The sequence below is a fragment of the Magallana gigas genome, chromosome 10 (genome assembly GCF_963853765.1).
Source record: "Magallana gigas chromosome 10, xbMagGiga1.1, whole genome shotgun sequence".
Classification (NCBI taxonomy): domain Eukaryota; kingdom Metazoa; phylum Mollusca; class Bivalvia; order Ostreida; family Ostreidae; genus Magallana; species Magallana gigas.
In genome coordinates, this window is record NC_088862.1 from 35,623,183 (window position 1) to 35,644,919 (window position 21,737).

At 35.5% G+C, this 21,737-nt stretch overlaps 2 protein-coding genes across 2 annotated transcripts; one reads left to right on the top strand and one right to left on the bottom strand.

The window, feature by feature from the left end:
- Positions 1-456: 456 nt before the first annotated feature.
- On the top strand, positions 457-13,141 carry LOC105346337 (sentrin-specific protease 1). Its single transcript, XM_066073123.1, has 17 exons — positions 457-659; positions 4,577-4,659; positions 4,904-5,184; positions 5,445-5,589; positions 6,034-6,137; positions 6,523-6,644; positions 6,765-7,081; positions 7,315-7,357; positions 7,703-7,801; positions 8,565-8,649; positions 9,185-9,296; positions 9,708-9,850; positions 10,337-10,540; positions 10,780-10,859; positions 10,956-11,034; positions 11,778-11,873; positions 12,206-13,141. Exons 1-17 carry the CDS (start codon positions 553-555, stop codon positions 12,269-12,271), a joined length of 2,166 nt encoding a protein of 721 aa, XP_065929195.1. The 5' UTR covers positions 457-552; the 3' UTR covers positions 12,272-13,141.
- A 1,469-nt stretch (positions 13,142-14,610) lies between these two features.
- On the bottom strand, positions 14,611-18,596 carry LOC105346350 (tomoregulin-1). Its single transcript, XM_066073473.1, has 4 exons — positions 18,476-18,596; positions 16,838-17,090; positions 15,490-15,744; positions 14,611-14,846 (listed from the first exon to the last, which is right to left on the bottom strand). The coding sequence occupies exons 1-4, from the start codon at positions 18,513-18,515 to the stop codon at positions 14,699-14,701; spliced, it is 696 nt and encodes a 231-aa protein (XP_065929545.1). The 5' UTR covers positions 18,516-18,596; the 3' UTR covers positions 14,611-14,698.
- Between the last annotated feature and the right edge of the window lie 3,141 nt (positions 18,597-21,737).

The window sequence follows — 21,737 nt, forward strand, 5'->3', positions numbered from 1 at the left end:
GACTGCTCGACCATTCCCTCTAGATCCCCACATGCTAATGTATTGATCTCATCTTGTTTTTAAACTTTCAAATATTTCATTGAAATTAAGCACAATGTATAGTGCATATAGTACAAGCACTGTGCTTCCTCCCACCAAATGTGAAGTGTATACTGTGGGGTAATTAAGATATAAAAAGTTTTATTTAAAAAGATATATCTTTAAGTTTTTAGTTTAGTTTTAATACATGTAACTCTAACGTAACGTATCCAATATGCATGTCCTAGTGTAATGATTTAATGTTTCTAGAGTTGACTAGCACATCTACATGCATCCTCACAATGTCAAGGGTCCTGAGTCCACGAGTGGACTCAGGACCCTTGACATTGTGAGGATGATCTACATGTACCTAGGGGAATGTAGCGTGTTAACCCCGAAATACTCACTGTACGACTTATTAAATCAACGATCGACTTACCAAAAATGAACGCAACCAAGAAAAGACAACCGCTGCCAAAGAAATCTTCTGTGGATTTTTCCCGGGGAAAATAATTTCAAAATTCCAGATTGGAAATGATCAAGTCTTTCACAAATAAGATAAAAACATTTGTGTTTAATGACAGTTCACGGGACAACCATGTGACCCAAAGCCGAAAGCGGAAAAGAGAGCAGAGCGAAGGGTTTGTAATTTTATTTCGAGTTTCCTCAGTTCAACTAATTTTTTAAACGTTTTCTATCTAGTAGTTGAACGTGTTCCCGTTCACCGAGAGGGACATCCATTTAGTAGTTTTTCATGGTTACAATTCATATGTATGGAAATTTGTAATCTAGTTAAATTGAAGAAAAATCAAAAAGACACCATTTTCTGTGGAAAATTCGGGTGATACTAAAACAAGTCCCACGGGGAAAACAAGTCCCACGTAAGTCCCACGGCAAATGCGGCTATATATCGATATAATTATGATTGATTATGATTAAATGTGATAAAATAATATTAATTCACACAACAAAATATTTTTATAAGCTTTTATTACGGATTTATCGACGAAAAATCAAAGATGTTGGTAAAGGTAGATAACTCGTACGTAGAATTCATACGGCAGCAGAAGAAATCTATATGCCCGCCGTTTAATTGATGGATAATTTTAATTTTCTCCAACAAAATAAAATCTAATAGCAGTAAAAAGTTGACTTTATATTCATTAATTAACACAAACTAAGTAAACGTTGGGTAAGTAGACAACTCCTACGCAGAATGCATTCGCCCGCCGAGAAAAGAGCACTCCTGCCGCTTACCTGATGGGTTATTTTAATGTTTTATATTTTCTAACTTAAAAATGATCATATTAATAAAAAAAAATATTATGCCTGTCACTGAGGCTTTTATGATAAATTATAATACAGTGAAAGATTTAAGAACTAGTCTATACGTAACACACAAGCCTGAAGGAATGTACATATGTACGCTTAAATTACCCTTGTCGAATACCTACCTATATTAATGGATATGATTTTTTCATTACCTTAGTTTTTTTTTTAATCAACTGTACGAGGGTTGTTAGAAAACTTCGCGGACAGTGATTTACGGCAAAACTACTGTGAACTTTGTAGGATGGCGTATGTTTTATTAAATGACTACTATTTGAAAATAAGTATGAATTTAATTTTTTTTCTCCAAAAGATACAGCGATTTTTACTTTGCGTGAATTAGATTTACGGAGCAACATTTCATATTTCCACGAAGTCAGGTGACGTCAAACAACTGAAAGTCAAACATGTTACTCTTTTTCAAAGTAAACACCTTTCAGTTCCACACACTTTTTAAGACATTTAACCGATTTATAAAATGCACGTCCATACCATTATTTGTCAAGCTTTTGTATAATGCCTTTTGTGGCATATCGTAGATCATTTACGTCCAACAATTTCTGTCTACGCAGTTTCGACTTTAGATGAGGTAAATAAGCAAAATCTATAAGTGCAAGATCCCGGCTGTAGGGGGGGGGGGGGGGGGGGGGGGTGCTGCAAGGGCTAAAAAACAGTTGAAATTCTTCAACTTAAAACTTTCATAAAATTACCCTCATAAGTTATTGTGATGTCATATGAAATATCGTTTATTTTTATGCACTTTAACGGTACATTTTCTTAATAAGGCCAAAAAAAAAAATATTCATGTTTCCTGTCACCTGACCAAAAAAATTAGGGTAGGTAGGTAGGAAAAAAATTTTATTTTTAAAAAATATTTTATTTTTAAAAACTTCAAGAGTGTGTGTTATAATGAAAAAAAATTATGTTCACAGTGACAGTATGTTAATGATGATTCAAAATTTCCAAAGGTATATGTATTATTATGCATTAATGTATAGAAAACAACCTGCATCGAAAAAAATCGATTTTTTTTAAATTAAAAATAAAAACTAATATTATTTGCAAAATTTAATCTACATGTGTATGAATGTATTTATCCTTTTCTGGATAAATATTTCTGTTTTGTTTAAGCTTAATGTCAATACCAAATCAGTGTCTGTACTTTCGCGTATTTGGGGTATTAGACCAACCCTTGACCCACTTACTATCGTACGTTATTATGTAGAGGATCTGTTTAATTTTCAAGATAATATAGATAGCAGTTTTATGATAATTTTAACATTTATTGCAGTTATTAACTAATAACAGGTTATTAACTAACTGTTATATCGGGATTCAAAGTAATAAACATCGTTTTTGTAATTTCCAATGCACAGTATGTTGTTGCATCACCCATATTTATAAACCCTGAAAATAAGATAGTTGCAAGTTATACTATAACCACAAGGTCAATTTATGCAGTAAAAATGTCTGTATATTAGTTTACTATCATTATTTTGCCAGTGAGGTCAGTTTACACGATTGTGAATTTAGAAGACCGGGCACTTTCACTTCTCTTTTTGAGGAAATTCTGGCGAAGTTACCGATCACCATCATGATCACAAAAAAACTTTTAGGGTCGGAGGGTAAAAGATAGGGTCGGTCGGGCGACAGGAAACAGGAATAATTTTTTTTTAGGCCTAAGGAAAAATGCGTACAAAATATAAAAAATTAAAAAAAAACAAAACCTGACATGCTCCATGAAGCATACTCATCAAATAATTAAGCTGTATATTTTTATGGTGCATTTAAAACAAACAAATCGTTTCATATTTCTTAGAAAATAAAAGTTAAATCTGAAAAGTTTCGCTAGTATCATGTAAATAGTCCGCTCACAAGTCAACTTGTCCGCGAACTTTTCTAATAACCCTCGTATACATGAGTAAGAATTCAATAAGAATTATTGTGTTTTAAAAAAGTATACTGTCAAATATTATCATAACTTTTTCGTCTGGCGCGAAAGTGTGTGATCTTGATATCATTTAACTAAACCAATTAACGATTCAACAAATAACTATCAGATTATTATTAATATTAAAACGTAATAAAAACCATCCGTTCATCCAGAATATTTTTGAGGGGTATATGCAGGTTTGTTAAGGGAGGGGATCGAGGAAATTTAAGAAATTTGATTTGTTCCACGGGGGGCGGAACTCCAACTCCCCCTCCCCCACCCCCGAATCCCATCTAGATTCAGCTCATGAAAAGTATGTGATCGAAAATCATCTACAAAGCCAAAGAAAAATTCTTACATCTTCTCCAAGTTTTTCAAGATGTAAACAGTTACTAACATTGTACAAAACTGATTGTGTATATACGAAAATGTGCGTGCACTTTGCTTTAAACGTATATTCTTTCTCCATAAAAATTTACTAAAATTATGAATTTTGGAGAACAAATAATTATAAAATCTGGAATGCTTTCACAAGTACGTTAGCCTGTTCTTTTTCATATCTAGATCTAAGACTTTCACTGCCTTGTTCACCAAACTATATGTAAATCTTCAAGTCCTGATTTTGTTTCTAAAAACAAATATTACATACGTCATTCATAAGACTGTAGCAACATTTTACATTGCATGATATCAGTGTAACGAATGTAACCGGGTTTATTTTGGTTTCAGTTTTCAATGGAGGAAAAAAAAGCACCCGGTTCAATGTTTAACGTTGTAAAATGATTCAACTCAATGACATGGCAATCTTCTGTCTGTTTCGTAAATAATAATGAATTATACTTTCCTTTACAAAAACAATTTTGTTTTTCTGTATTTTATAAGCTTCTCGAAGATAGTAACACACATGTTTAAATGTTTACGGTTATGAATGTACTAAAGAAATTATACTTAAGTTTGACTAGTTAAAACACTGATGGCTTATAATATTTTTTGATTAAGTGCTCAGTGTAAGTGTACATGAGATATAGAAGGATTGAGTGTTATTCGTCTTCAATTTCATATAGATTACATAACGATTACGTATAAGTTTTAATTGGGTGTCAGAAACTCTGATAATTCTGTTGCATGTAGCGTCCTTGCTCTATCAACGGGAATAATAAAAGTGGACTGCACAGTATTTTGAAACATAACTTTTTTGTGTTTCGTGGATCTACTCGTTCATAACTGTTATTTTTCCTAGTCACCTAAAACATTTGAGAGAGAGAGAGAGATGAAGTTATTTGATATGTTTTGCAGGGACGAACATCTTGATGACGATGTTGTAGTGACGTCGGTGAAAAAAGCGAGAAAACTCGAGCCCCAGACAGCTACACTCAACTGTAAGTCACTCTTATGCCTGTTATAACTAATGTGTAACACTCTGATTGTCTACCCCAATGATGATATTATCCCTGTTATAATATGTATCCCTATCATAATAATATTCTGATCTTTATGATGTTATTTTCCTTCTCAGATTTCAACACTCTGATCGTCAACCCCAATGATGATATTATCCCTGTTGTAATATGTATTCCTATCATAATGATATTTTAATCTCTGTGATGTTCTTTTACTCCTCAGATTTCAACACTCTGATCGTCAACCCCTACCAGAAGATGGCTGAATGGTTCCAGAAGAAGCGAGCCTGGTCTGATCACTACTTCTTTAAGAAGGCCCCCAATGGGGACTCGAGAGTCGAGGAGTCGAGCGGGGGCAGTACCAGAGTTGATCAGAGTCAACCAACTGTGACCACACAGGGTCATACCTCGGTGGACAGTAGGACAACAATGGGGTCACATGCTCCCAATGGGAACGGTCGCCATGGTTACCACACAGGAGGGTCGCTCGGGACAAATGATGGGGTGGGTGTGTCAGACAAAGCAGTGGTTTTTCATACCTTAACTATATGATATATTTATGATTATGAATACAAAAAATAATTTTTTATGATTTTGACAGGCCATCCTGTTGTTTATCTTTATTAATTCATTAATAATGTGCAAGTTTTTCTTAGTAAGTAAAAATTTTCTTGCTTTTCTTAAACAAGCTTTTAGGAAAGCATTGCGATTGCTAAACAATTTTGCTCCCCAAGACTTGTGTCAGAGTAAGAATTTTATTGTAGATGGTTCAGGCTCGCAATATATCCACATCGATATCGTCATCAAACCCAGCACAAAGTCACCCCCCTAACCAGACAGAATCCGCCGGAAAATCATCAACATCTCAAACATCTCGGACCACTACCTCAGTTCAAACAGAAAATTCAGGTCAGTTGATATATATATAACCCTTGGGTATTTTTCCAACAGTTAGATAGAATTTTAACAAGAGTTATGTACATCTATAATCTGGTTTATTGCACAGAAATTCACAAACAAACCATTTTGCAATTTTGAAGTGTTGACATGCATGTTTTTATTTATTATTAAATTAAACTTTGCTCATACATTTTATTTAAAATACATCCTTTTTTACTAGGAGATATATACTTTAAAATGATTAGCGTTAATGGTTTACCGACTCTGGTTTGTAAATAAAACAATGAAATAAAGATAAAATGTTAATAACACACCAAGTTCTAAAATGTTTAAACCAGTAAATTTGAAATGTCAAAAGTTAGGAACTGCACAAAAATTCATAGATAAGCCTATTTTCAAAATGATTGTACTAGCTGTTGGGAAATAAGTTAACAATATTTTTTATGTTGACAGATATCGGCTATAGAATGAATGAATATGAGACTGTACAGTTAAATCGCCATGACAACAGATCTTTGTTTTCCCGTCCGCCCCGCCAGAAATTTACAGCTCTAGAGGTCAGTCTTTCTTACCTTCCCACTCCCCCACATATCCCCACCCCCACAAATATCATGATAGGTTTGTTTTTAGAAAAAAAAATTTAAATGTATTTTCTTTCAAATTTTAAAGCTTAATTATTTGGAATTTTTCTTTACTAAATAGTAGTTTTTGACTGAAGAAATCCTATATAAATTTTTAAGGATGATCTGATGGATCATTTTCGTGACCATCCAGTCACCTTAAAGATGTATTAAAGCTCTGCTAAATTCTGTAATGTATTGGAGTAAATATGTATGTACCAGTATGATATAAAGCCCTGTTGTATTCTTTTATGTATTGTATTTTGTCACAGAATCTGTGTTGTGATCTGTAATGTATTCAGTGTTTTTTTCTGACCTGCAGTGTGTTCGACTTGACGAGATGAAGAAATACAAGCAGCTATTGCAACACTACACCAGGTATTCCCTGGAGAAATCATCCCACTCTCCCGAACGGCTCGGGGCATCGCAGCTGTTGCATTATGGGTATGTATGCAACAAAGAAAATATCTGACAAGATATTGTTCCAATTTGACATTATGTCAATTTTATAGCAGTAAAAATAAAATAATTAATCTTCGAGTCTTTAAACGTGTGTATATTCAGCTCTCGGACAGAAGGCAGTATATCAGGCAGCAATTCCTCCTTGGAACTATATTCTGTCAGTCGGCAGCCCGATGTAAGAAGACAGAAAGTAGTTCCCACACAAAAAACGTGTGTCATATCACCGCCACGGCACAAAGAAAGCAAACAATCGATATCCCCGCGTCAACATCTGGTCATGTCGCCGCGGAGATTGACAGAGACGGATCAGCAGGGAGCGTCAAAGTCGGAGAGTCAGGAGGAGGTTATTTGTCTGGACGACGAGGACAGTGATGTCATCTGTATCCCTGACGACCACGAAAAAGCATACTCCCCCACAGGTAGGTCTTGTCCACATAGCCAAACCAACCATCAATGCTACACATTCCCAAATTATTTTTATGTTTTACATATTTCTATTTATTTGTCAAAATATGGTTTCAAAATATGTGATGAACATTTATGAAATGAGATTTTTAAGGCCTCAAAAATCATCTATGGTATTCTAGACACTGTGTATTTTAGACTATTTATGTGTGTATGTATTAACATGGCCATCTCTCTGTGTTTTCAGTCAATGGTTTCCCTTCACCTGGATCAAGGTTAGCCCCTACAAGGTAAACATTTATACATGTGATGTAATACAGTTAAACATGTTATACATGTGATGTAATACATGTGATGTAATACATGTGATGTAATACATGTGATGTAATACATGTGATATAATACAGTTTAACATGTAGTGTAATACATGTGATGTAATACAGTAATGCATGTAATGTAATACATGTGATGTAATACAAATTATTTTTCATATGATGAAGTACATTTGATGTTATACAGTTATACATGGGATGTTATGTAATACATGTGATTTGTTATAATATAATACTTGTGATTTGTTATAATATAATACATGTGATTTGTTATAATATAATACATGTGATTTGTTATTTTAGGAGCCCTGAAGTCATCCCTGATCATCCTCATGTAACACAGCGCTGGGATCCCGCCTTCCAGTCCAGTAAATACCTGTCAGAGGACTGGATCGTAGATCTGTAAGTGTACACTGATTTATTTTGATGTGCGTCCTGCATTAGATGTGCACAAGTTTTGCTCAGGATGCATGATTTCATTAAATATGCATCCCAAACAATGCAGTAAATGCACATACACATTTTCTTGCTAAAAAATTCCAGAACATCGTTCCTTTCTTAACCTGCTAAGTAGATGCCCAAAATGTTCCAAATAAAAAAGAAAAACACTACCAAAGTTGAAACCTCATAGATCAACACTTAGTCAACATAACTCAGTGCATTAACCAATGAGATTCTATGATACATGACAATTCGCATGCAAATCAATGTTGATCATGATGCCACCGAATTAAAAAACATAAAATTACACCTGAACCAGGGTAGATTAACCAGAGTCTATGAAAAAGTAGACAAGTGGCAAATAATCTGACAAATCACAGCAAATCATAAAGTGGTGATAAAAAAAACAGAGAAAACTCGGAAGGGTCCCAGTGTCAACATTAGAAGGGTCCCAGTGACAGCACAAAGCCTGTCACTTAGTTTGGTCATTTAGAATTTGAGTTTAAATAAATGTAGTTTGTTTTATATTACGTGTTCTTTGTGGTATGATAAATGAACTCATTGTTTTCGGCTTAGGACTCCTAGTTATGATTAAGAGGAGTCCTCTGGACCAATAAAGACCATTTTTAAAATGAATAACTGAGTGAATCTAACTGGGTGATAGATCTGTAAGATTATACAATTTGACAATTGAGCAGTATGTGTTTTCATCTATTATTTTCAGGGAACGACAGTTTTCAAGAGCAAACAGAGAGGCTCAACGAAAAATAAAAGAAGCAGAAATAAAAAAGAAATTTCATGAAGAAAAGGTTTGCAATTCAAAAATGAATCACTATCAAGCTTTTTAAGATCAATTTTATGTAAGAATCAAACATTTATATAGATCTCTCACCTCTGGCCACCAAAGTCAACAATTTTCTTGATATTTTATGTATGGATACACCTTAGAGAAAATCCAAACAACACTAAAAAAATTTGGCTGGGGGTAACTAATTTTTAATCATCAGAGTCTATCCAACTGTAAAAGAATTTGTGACCATGCGTGGTCACCAAATTTTGATTCTTACACAGAATTGATTTAAGGTTTTAAAAACGATTGAATGTCTTTCTTGTTAGATACATAAAGAACGATCAGTTTTGTTGTGTTTTTAGAGTGGGACTTGTTCAACAATAGAGTTATCTCTCTCTACACATAAAATTTAAGGGGAAATATATTTTGTTTGAAATGATAATGTTCTACATTAGGAAATGCATATATTTATATATGTTGTTTTATGGTATGTATGTGCTATATTGACTGAATTTCTCTATGTGTTTACAATTTGACCATGTGTCTATTTTTAGCATCTGCGGAAGGACCAGTCTCTGGAGAGTCAGGTCAGACAGAGACTGCGGCTGTACGAGGCCGAGCCCCCCGTCCTCGAGGACCAACAGGTGGAGGAGGACAAGTTCCCAGGTAAACCTATGTCACTCAAACTCAACAGCTGTCACTCAAACTCAACAGCTGTCAGCTGTTTATCCAACTGTCAGTCAAACTCATCAATAGCTGTCTGTGTGACAGTGTCAATCAAACTCAGCAGCTGTCAATCAAACTCGTTAGTTGTCTAACAAACTTGGCAATTGCTGTCAATCAAACTTTGCAGCTGTCATTTAAGTTTGAAAAGTTAGCTAAATTTTATGATGGGAATGATATCTTTTTTATGATGAATCCAACTTCAGGATAAACAAATCTCAATTAACAGTTAGAGAATATGATTATACCACAGAAGATAGTCATTTCAATAATCACTGTAAATGTCCATAATTTTTTATAAATAGACAAATGTAGGTATATACCCTGTCTTTATGGTGTTTCTTCCTTTTTAAGAACTTACAGACAAGATGCTGGCAGTGGTCAATGACGCACTGCGTCCCCAGCCATCGGAGGAAGTTCTCGTGGAGGGCTACAAGCTACAGATCCGACGACGAGACATGGAATCACTGGCAGGCCTCAACTGGTTAAATGATGAGGTAAGTTACAGGCCTCAACTGGTTAAACGATGAGGTAAGTTACAGGCCTCAACTGGTTAAATGATGAGGTAAGTTACAGGCCTCAACTGGTTAAATGATGAGGTAAGTTACAGGCCTCAACTGGTTAAATGATGAGGTAAGTTACAGGCCTCAACTGGTGAAACGATGAGGTAAGTTACAGGCCTTAACTAAGGTAAGTTACAGGCCTCAACTGCTGAAATCATGTCAAAGTATGTGACTTGCTTCAATTGGTACAAGTATCATCTGGGGTGTATTCGTTTGCTACCTCCAGAACTGGTCCTGAATATCTCCAGCAGATCTCCATTGTCTACCTGCTATTTGGAAAGTAGACAATAGAGATCTACCATATAGATCTCCACACTGCAAACGAGCAAATTAGGATTACTCTTGCACTTCAACCAAATGAATACACCCCTGGTAGAGCAGAGATTGATTTCTTTAATTCTATGTATATACATGTTTCAGATCATCAACTTTTACATGAATCAGTTAGTGGAGAGGGGAGAACAGGAAGGAAAGCCCAAGGTGTATGCCTTCAACACATTCTTCTACCCCAAGGTCATGGGTCAAGGTCACGAGTCAGTCCGGCGGTGGACGAGACGAGTGGACATCTTCTCCAAGGACTACATCCTGATCCCGGTTCATCTCGGCATGCACTGGTGTCTCGCTGTGAGTATCTCGGTTCTATCTCAAAATGCATCTTGACATGCAGTGGTGTCTCACTGTGAGTATCTCTTTCTATCTCAAGATCTGAAGATACTTGTATGAGCGAGTCATTTCTACAATCCTGGATGAAAGTTATTTAACATACTTATTACTGAATCAGATGTTTTGCAGATCGTGGTAGATTTTGTGTGTTTGCTCATAGTGATTTATAACTACATGATTATTATATCATTCATTATCAGGTGATTGACTTCAAAAAGAAGATGATTCGATACTTCGATTCTATGGGAGGGAATAATGTGGGCTGTCTGAACGCCCTCAAGTAAGTGACCAATCGTACTGATTTATATGATGAATTTTTATATATTGAGATAGATAAACTGAATGCTACCTATAAGCCTATTTTGAATATTTACAGGGACTACTTGTGTGCAGAGAGCCTGGATAAAAAGAAGCAGAAGTTTGATCTGTCAGAATGGAAGACTGAAATTGCAAAGGTTAGCAATGATGTAATGCAGTGTATTCAAAGGGAACTAGTGCTCTCTCTCACTCTCTCTCTCTCTCTCTCTCTCGCATTATCTATCTCCTGCTGTATCTCTCTCTATCTCTCTCTCTCTCTCTCCTGCATTCTCTGTATCTCTCTCTCTCTCTCTCTCTCTCTCTCTCTCTCTCTCTCTCTCTCTCTCTCTCTCTCTCTCTCTCTTCTGCATTCTCTGTATCTCTCCTACTGTATCTCTCTTTGTCTCTCTCTTATTTTCTCCCTCCTGCAATCTCTCTATCTCTTCTGCTGTATCTCTATTCATCCCCCATCTCCTCTATGATACTTGGTATCCCTGATACCAGATTTTACTTCATTTATGAATTATACCTATTATAGATACTTTCATTTCATTACGTACAAATCATGGATGTCAGTCGGAGTCAGTCCCAATTTTTCTTCCGTGTCATGAAGTTTTTGATCTCCTAGATATAACTTAATATTAGTCAAGTCTGATGCTTGCACCATCTGTCTAACATTGTAAAATAGTACCTCAGAAAAGCTATAGATTTACAATTGCACAGCTATTCAAAATCGATCACTTTTAACCTAAGTGTGTATAGCAAAGTCTGTCAAAGGTTTGTGAGGAGAGGAGCAGAGTAGAAACCCTTTCCTTGGGGAGATGTGACTTTCATATTTCTAAGATTTTGTTATCTCCACTTATCAAATCTGAGTTTATTTTCAATGCGCTGTCTGTTTCAGGACATACCCCAGCAGATGAATGGGAGTGATTGTGGGATGTTCGCCTGTAAATTCGCCGAGTACATCACACGTGAGGCGGACATCAACTTCTCACAGGTAAACCCAGCTCATAAAGTAAAGCATTATGTCGTTTATACAAGCATCTGTTGTCAGTAAAATTGCTAAAATGTTTTACAGATCAATTCAAATTGTTATTTTTAATCATTTATTTAATTATAATTATTTAAGGAAGATTTGTTAGAGAATATTAACTGTGACGTGTTACATTACATGAATCTGAAAAATATATTGGTGTTAATGTTGGCCAGATCTAGCAGCCAGTTAGTAGACCTTGACCTCAGATTAACTTTGACCTTTAGTCAAGGTCAAAGGTCAAGGTACTGATGTGTTTGGTTAAATCCATTCTGAATCTCTGTAATTATTTACAGGAACACATGCCCTACTTCAGAAAGAGAATGGTCTACGAAATTGTCACCAAACAACTTCTCCAGTGAGACACAATTACAAGGAGAGAAAATAGAAGCAGCTGTAAAATTCAGTCAGGAAAAATATTTCAAAAGAAAAAAATATATTTCAGAACACTTCTTGCCTCACTGTTTTTTTGTGTGAAAAAAATTCTGAACACTGCCTCCCCCCGAGAAAAGACGGAAAAGCTTTAAGAAGACTTTCCAACACAAAATTTGAATACAATGAGAGGATATGGATGGAAAGAAGTGAGTAACTAGCGAGACTGAAGAGATCTACCCCCTCCCTGAAAGTCGCTTCCTGTTGTGTTGACCATTCTGGAATGAGACTTCCTGTATGGTGACCTCTTGGGGAGAAATACTTCCTGTTTTGGTGACCTTTCTGGAATAATACTTCCTGATTTGGTGAATAGACCCTGTACACAGAGCTGGTGTGTTTTAATATGAGGTTATTTATATAAACTTATGTGTAGAATTTATGGTACGAGTGGTTGATTCCCATGGTAACAAGCACCCAACAGATCAAAGACTCTATGAGTGATATTTAGCGGGGCATTTCTCATCGATTTTTGAGTTGGTCACTGGTTGAACTGTATTTCTGTTTGAGTCGATAGATAGACAAATGTTGTCAACAGTGGGGTCAAAAATAAAGTCAAAAAATTGAAGTATGGAAGTGACCAATGAAAAAACAGCTCACTGATTATTCAAATAAGATTCGTTGTAACAAAAATTGTTGGCGAAGTTATTGAGATGACAACAGCTTAGAGACATTTGTGAATTGTTACGCTACGTATATAAAAGTGCTTATGAAATATACTTGAAAAAATCGTTATAGGAGGAACCAGAATTTCCTTTGTTGTAAATTGATGTGTAAATACTGAATAAATATTGTAAAACCAAGCGGTCACATTTTGTTGATCCCTCCGATACTATGGTTTCATCAATATTTGGTGAATACCAATTTTCGTGGATTTCGTTGTTTAGTTGATCCACGAAACTAAAAGTTCATCGAAGTGCAATTTCTATTAACATTTTTGTATTGATAGGCTCATTGGCCACGAATTGACCTATCCTGGAAACTGATTTTCACTTCATCCACGAAAATTGATACCCTTGAATATTAATAAAACCACAGTATACTGTAAACCTACTTCTACATGTTTTATTTTCAATGACGTATTTCACGAATTACTAGAGAAAAACTGGTTTGCGATAAAAAAAAATTTGGGACCAGGCTTTAACCATATTCGTTTTGATATAACACCCATATTGCAAAACCTAACATTCATGGAGAGAAATATTCACGACGAAGAGGGTTTCAAGATTTTCACAAATATTTAAAAATTGGTTTACTGTGTATAGAGTTGTGTAAGTTTTATGGTTTCCATAATGGAGTTTCTTAAGAGCTCTTCCCTTCTTAAAAAAATGTTTCACTCATTTAGCGACAATAAAAGTATACTAATCGTAAGGGTTAAAATACCAATTGCTAAGATCTCTTCCAAAAGAGTATTTTGAAGGGACCTTGATAAAATAAAAAACTAATTGCTTAGATCTATTCCAAGACACGATTTAAGATCAAAATTGGGTTAATATGGGTATTAAAATGCTTCGTCAAACTTAAAAGTCAAATAGTAAGTTGCAAGCAATTGCAAGATGCAAAGTTTGAAATTTTTTGTTCTGTAAACAAAACTAGAGTCCTGTTATTGTTTACATACTTAGTATGTGTTGTTTTGGTATAAGTTTAAATCAAATGTTACTTTCTTCTGTTAATAATATTATTTATGAACACATTGAATCAGTTTATCTTGTTTTCCACAAGTCATTTTGTCAAAGAAAGTTGAATTCCTTACTTTACATTATTTGTAAACAAACATAAGACTCGAGCTTTGTTTACATTTAATAATCAATTCTTACCTCTGTATCTCTCTTTTCTTCGTGTCCTGGTTACGGTGTGAATGTATGTCGTTATTGGTATATCACAAAACATTTACTTCAGTTTATAGGCGTTTTCTTAACATCTAACAACTCTAATCTATTATACATGTATTTATCTTTAAAAAGTTCTTCATGTAAGGTATTGGGATTTTATTGAAATTAAAATGGTTGTGATGATTTTCAAACTCAAATAATCGTTAGACGAATAGCTCTGTGTTAATATTTGGTAAACTATTTTGATTTTTCTTTTCCAGATAATATAATAGTTTTTTTTTTTAGCTATAAGTCACATTCAAATTTTTTTAAGTACACATAAGCGGTAATTTGTTGAGAGTCCAACCCCTTTAAACGTTGAATGGATCAACTTGTCACGTGCACACCTGTCGGCTATTTAATAATCACTTCCTCATAAAATACACTAAGACAATTCAGGACAAAGAGTTTTGTAATATATTTTTTACAATCTGTCCATTTTGGTTTCACTTTATTACATGAATACGTCGTTTTAATTGGATTATGACGTCATCCAATGATGGGGATGGGTCCCGCGTGGGTGGTGGTTCTTGCAGGGGTGGTGGTGGTGGGTAGGGGTGGCTGGGTGGATTGACTCTGGGAGCAGGGTACTTCTACAAGGCTGGGGGCATCACAAACCGCTTTAGACAGCTCACAACTGTAAAAGTAGATGAGGTCAAAGGTTAAAGGTCGATCACATGGCAAACAACCCCACGTACTTCCAAACAGTATTTGTAGATACATTAGTTTGATTGAAATACAAATCTATACATACAGAGAGCTGTGCGCTAATGTAGAGATCTGTATTTTAATCAGATTGTCGTTACATATACATTACTAAACAGAACTCTAGGAATGCGTATGTATGCATTATCATGATGTAAGAATGGATTTCAATCAAAACTTCGTAACAAATATCCCTGCTATAAAATTTAAAAATGTGTACATTGTAAACAATTTGGCGAAACAGTTTATCGGGAGCTGCAAGATAAAGAGCCCAGCCAGTCACCAGTGATTACATACTCTATCCTGTGATGCATATATACTGGGTTTCGCGAATAATCATGGATATCAATTTTCATGGATTTTTTTTTACTTGATCCATTTTTGTTTTGTTTTGGGTGTTCATTAAAGTGCAGTATCAAAGAAAATGTAGATGATATCACTGGACACGAATTAACATATCCTTGAGACTTAGATTTTCACTAAATACATGAACATTAATGTTACCCACGAATATAAAGAAGACACAAATCCTTGTAAATGAATGCCCACGTGTACAGAAGGAATCCCGACAATACCTGTTGGGGTAGAAGAGTCCGTTGGAGCCACAGACGATGTTGAACGTTGCCGGACATCCAATGAACTCCTTGTTTCTACAGAACATGCTCTGTATGTAGGCAGAGGACGGGGCGGTGGTGCCGGATCCTGATTGGCTGCCAGTTGCCATGGAGCCGCCTGGGGCGATTGTCGTGGTGGAGAAGCCTGGTGGGCATGCGCCATGGTTATGAACGTGGAGGTTCTCGTACTGACAGGCGGCGTGCACAAACTTACAACTGGAAAGGAAAATGTTATGTTCGGTACCGAAAAATGCGAATAAATATATTAACTACTTTGAGGATAACTTTAAAAAATGACCCTTTACATAATTAAATACATTTTAGCTTTTATTTGGTCACCTGACTCAGGTGACCAATTGTAACTGGTCGTCGTGCGACGTTCCCTGTTAGTTATAACAATTTTGCATTTTTAACTTCTTCTTGAAAACGTTTTACTGTTTTTGATTTGACGTATCTCTAGCTAGGATAAAAGGAATCTAAATTGTGAAAATTACCACCTTACACCCCCCCCCCACACACACAGGAGCAAAATTCTGTATGCAGGGAAATATTCGCTCCTGTTTTATTTTCGCTCCTTTTAATTTGCCCTCGTTGTCAGTGGGCGAATTGAAGACTAGGAGAATTCCAATGTCTCAAATAATATCTCTGAACACAACTGTATCTGATCGAATTCAAAACTGGGCGAAGTCGTTTGTAATGGTAGAAGGGCGATAGTAAATATCTTCTCTACTCCTACGCAATTTGGGAAAAAAAAACAAATGCTAGAAATGATGTCCATGATGCCCTCTACCTAAACTGTGAAATTCATAGCCCTTGTATCAGTGGTACATGCCATATAATCCCAAGATCCCTCCTTCTTCTTAATGAATTGATGTTTGCAAACATAAAATTTTAAATGCAGGGGTACATTTAACTATCAGAAGCGTCTTGGATTTAGAAAATTGAATTGAAGACATAAGACTCCCAAATGATAATAGTATCCAGGTGATTAAAGGTTTCATTTAATTAGAATATATTTGATAGTGATATGCCAACGTCCTTCAAAACATCATATGCATTTACTTACAAGACAGCTAAATTAAAATTTCTTTAAAAAAAAATTATTTTAAAGTAGTCATCCCTTAAAAACTTCAAATTTACATGTAAGTTTACTTTCCTCGTTGGAGACTTCTCAGCGAGTAAGATACAAATGTAATGAAATTATACATTCTTTGTGATGTTGATTAACTGAAGAGAGTAACAAATTTTTCGCTTCAGTAAGTTTCTTTTGTGATAAACAGCATATACCAGTACCATAAACGTCACTCACTGATTTGCATACGTCACACCATCAGTTCCACAAACCATCTCATCTCCAACTGTCACGTGAGTCCGACAATCGACCAATAGGAGATCCAGACACAAGTGGCTTTGGTATCCGACCGAAGGAATGATGATGTGCTCGATTTCGAAGTCGATGTGGTGCTGTGTGTCGGGGAGGTAGAAGTTCGGGGGGTAGTGCACGTGCTGATGACCGCCCCCTCCTCCCCCACCGCCACCCCCACCACCATGTTGAGCGTCTGCTAAAAAAAAACCCAGGCACAGAATCAGAGCTGCGATTTACAATAGCACTTGTATTACTGTGCAGAAACGGATTAGGGTATAACGCACTTTACCCTAGTCCAAGATGTCGAAAGGGAAGCACGCTTCAGATTACCCTAGTCCGTTTCTACACAGTGGTATTGGAATACCAAAACTTATAATTCCTCGTGTGTTCATAAGTTATTTAATGTTATGAATCGCTTCATACAGATGTATACATACTTTCAGTAATTAATCTTGTTTGATATAAATGTGTGTGCGTTTCTTGAATTCTTGTTTTAACAAAATTTAGTATAAATTTTGCACATTAGAATTTAAAATTATTCAATGACAAGATACATGGATTTTTTGTGATTAAGGTCAATGATAAAACAGATTTGAAAGTCATTCGAGACTTGACGGAAAAAGCCGAGTGATATTCGACTGTGATAATGTTTATACCATAGATCCATTTTGTTGGTTCCAATATTCATGGATTGTCAACTCTTTTATTTTCTTCTTCCAATTAATTTTGTGGATTTATTTTTACTTTACACTTATGATTTAATAGAGAACTCCTGTTAATTTGGTTGACAGTATAACTCACTACACAGTGACAATGGTTTAAAATCATTTACATATTTACATCTAGAGAAACTCAACCGAAATCGAAACCGACAAGTTTTAGAATAATTATACATGTACGTATAATATACTAGATAATTACATATGTTAATTCATAAATAAAATCAAACTCCGTCTATATAATTTTAAATATGACAATCGGCATCGTGTTTTTTATATAATCCAGGCACGTAGCATCGGGGGGGGGGGGGCTGCCCCCCCCCCCCCACTTTTTCTCGCAGCAACAAATTTTTTAAAATTTACATATAAAAAATTGAATTACCATGGAGTTGCCCCCCCCCCCCCACTTTTTTGGGAGTATGCAAAGTTTTATACTACACCAGCCCTCCCCCCTCCCACGGATTAGGATTTTGAAGATTTTGGAAAAATAGAAATTTTCCTTTTTTTTTTTTTTTGCTTGTCAAGATTTTTTGGATGAGTCTGCCCCCCCCCCCCCCCACTTTCAAAAACGATGCTACGTGCCTGTAATCTTACATGATGTTAGCATTATTGTAAAGGGTTTAAAACAAAAGTATTTTTTGTATTTGTCCAAACGTTTTCTTGTTCTAAAATGGGAACGAAATCCACCCCAGAGAAAAATATTGCCAGAAATAATTATTATACAAAAATATATTAAATAGATATAGGAGGCATCGTCCTGAACACAATTATATGAAATCTTGAGTTGACGATTAAATCTAACCGAACCTCGGCCCTAAGATGATGCAAAATTTTACTAGGAAAATAAAATCAGAAAACCTACCAACAAGGGCAAAAAGAAGGAGTAAATAAGAGTACGCCATTGCAAGGACCGGGTTGGCGCAGGTGCCCGTTTCTTATCTTTGTCAATCTGGTCCTCTCTCCCCTCTGTTCCGGGACCACACACGTGTCTATCACCGCCAACTACCAGGTCATAGCTTTAGTGCTGACCAACTTTGTGATAACAATTTATAATGTTTAACATAAAGAAATATGATATATTCTATGCCAGGACACAACACGTGTGTACGTATTATATGATCAGAGATCCAGTGCTGAATAACGCTAGTACTCTAATAACACTTCTCTGTATTATGTTGTATATGTCATCATGCGATGTTGTGTGTCATGATGTGATGTTGTATGTTATCAAATGCTGTCGCATTTCATCATTCAGTGTTGTATATCATCATGGTATGTTGTGTGTCATCATGTGCTGTCGCATATCATCATGCTATGTTAGGTCATTTTTTTATGCTGTATATCACCACGCAATGTTGTATGTCATCACGCAATGTCGTATGTCATGATGTAATATTGTATGTCATCATTTGATGATGTTCTTCATCATGTGGAATTGTTGTCATAGTCCAGTTGTTGTTGACAAAGTCCAGTGTTGTTGTCATAGTCAAGTGTTGTTGTCATTATCCAGTGTTGTTGTCAAGTCCAGTTGTTGTTGACATAGTCCAGTAATTTTTTCATAGTCCAGTGTTGTTTTCATAGTCCAGTGTTGTTGTCAATTTAGTTTTGTTGTCAAAGCTGGGTGTCGTTGTCATAATCCAGTGGTGTTGTCAAAGCCCTGTATCTTTAATCATCTAGTGGTGTTTAACTGGCATTCTATGCGCGTCGCGTGTTATTTTCCATCCAACTTTTTTAAAATGAACTTTAAAAAATTAAATTTTCATTGAATTTGACCACTACTTATTCGAAGGCATGTAAGAAATGGAGTGAAATAAAAATGAACAGTGAAATTGAAGGTGAATGAATACTACTTTTATTTTAATATTTGTAGAAGTAGTGGTATTCTTTGTCCTGGTGCATGTGGACTTACGTGTACAGCCTAGTACAGAATCAGACTTACGTGTACAGCCTAGTACAGAATCAGACTTACGTGTACAGCCTAGTACAGAATCAGACTTACGTGTACAGCCTAGTACAGAATCAGACTTACGTGTACAGCCTAGTACAGAATCAGACTTACGTGTACAGCCTAGTACAGAATCAGACTTACGTGTACAGCCTAGTACAGAATCAGACTTACGTGTACAGCCTACTACAGAATCAACTGTCAATGTTTTTGTTTGACTTCGTTACAGCAATGATGATACAAATATATATTCGAACAATAAAATGTTTTGTTTGTTTGTTTGTTTGGTGTTTTTTTTTTTTGTTCATGTAGGTATGATCGAGTTTAGCAAACATTGCCGATTTTTTCAGGTGAAAGTTTTGATCGACCAATATTAGCTGCCGAACTGTAGCTCTCCCGGAAAGAAATATTGACAGACCGGACTGTCAATATTTTTTTCCCGGAGAGCTACAGTTCTGCAGCTAGACCAATATATATATATACATTTGTACTGGTTAGAACCGGACCGTGTAGAGTTTTTATAAATCTATGAATTACAATTATATGTTTGAATTCTTAATATTTACATTTTTCAGTGTCTTTTGTCTGTGATAACACTGCGTATAGATTTTGTACTATATAGTCCAATAAATTCATATGACGTATAATTGGGGCGCAAACGGGGTTTGCTTATCCATACTATACTAGTATTCAATATTGAATAGTACTATTGATGAAAAATCTGTAAATATAAGGAAGTTTGGGCTTTATTGAACTTGATCACGCCCCGACCAAATTAGAACCATTTTAACAAGACCTTGGACTTTGGGTTGTTGGTGCCAAAGTGCAATGTGACGTAGGTCTGTCTATTTCATTGTTGGCCACTCAGCCTAGGCTCTTTGAAATCAACAACATTTGTCTGGCTTTTGAGCTAAGACTACTCAATCGGTGTATATTTCACCTGAAACCAGCGTTAGACGCAAGAAATAGATAGTTACGTCCTACTGAAAGTCCAAGGCCTTGTTAAAATGGTTCTATCACCTCATAAGGCTCATAGGAATGGTTCCTTATTCCTGAAAGAAATACAGCAGGTCGGCATATTTAGACTCCGATGACTTGTAAATGCGTTGAGTGACACGCACGCCCTTGACTGGAGATAAATCTGTCCCGAACCAAAGATCACGAAGTGTTGACTAAATAGTCAGGAGACACTGAAGGGGCCAGTATGTTTAGGTCATGGTTTATCGCTGTGTACAATGCAAATTGCAATATCGATATTTTTAGTGTAAGATTTTGCGAAACATAGTTTAACTTGTTTACAAAAAAAAATGTCCTGATTGTAGATTTATTGGAAATATTTCCAGTGAATATCATATGTTATATCGATAAAGCAAACGGTCCAAAACGCGTGAACTGTCTCCTAGGAATAGAACAACAATGTCAAAAATATTTATAATGTGGCACTTTTAATAAAATGAAATAAACTGATAGAGGTCATGTGTTGCTTGATATGATAAATAGAATGGTCAAAAATGGTTTGGTCTGGCACCAATAAGGAAATTAAAAAAGATTATTTGTTTCCTTTCAAGATGGTTATGCAAGAAAAGAGTAGGGTTTTGAACCATGGGTATTATCTTATTTATTTGTTTACATTGATTTACACACAGCTGGTATTAGAGATGTATTTTTACAAGTCGGACTTTTGCCTTACAGTCGATTTATTATCATACTTGACAATGTGACCGCACACATGGAATAGACTACCCCTGCATGCATGTTCTGTAAATATTAAACGTTACGAACTATACTCCAATAAGTTTTTTAGTAAGAAAATATACGTATTTATCCCGTATTGATTATTATTTTTTGTATTGAAATACGTGTCTAGTGTATAAAAGAATCACATCCCATGCCATCTACATATATATCATGTCTTGAGTACATGTGTACCCACTCGATCATCCGCCTTTATGATCACCCACTGACATGCTCTCTCGGGAAAAAATCAATCAATTTGAGCTATTCAACATAATTTTTAACTAGCAAAGATTCTGTCAAAATGATAAAATCAAAATGAAAAAAAAAAGCATGTGAACAAATAATAAAAAAAAACCACACCAAAACCTGCGAAGTTGACTTCATGTCACTCCTAAAAACTAATCACTTTCATTTAATTCATTGATCTCAGACACAGGTGATT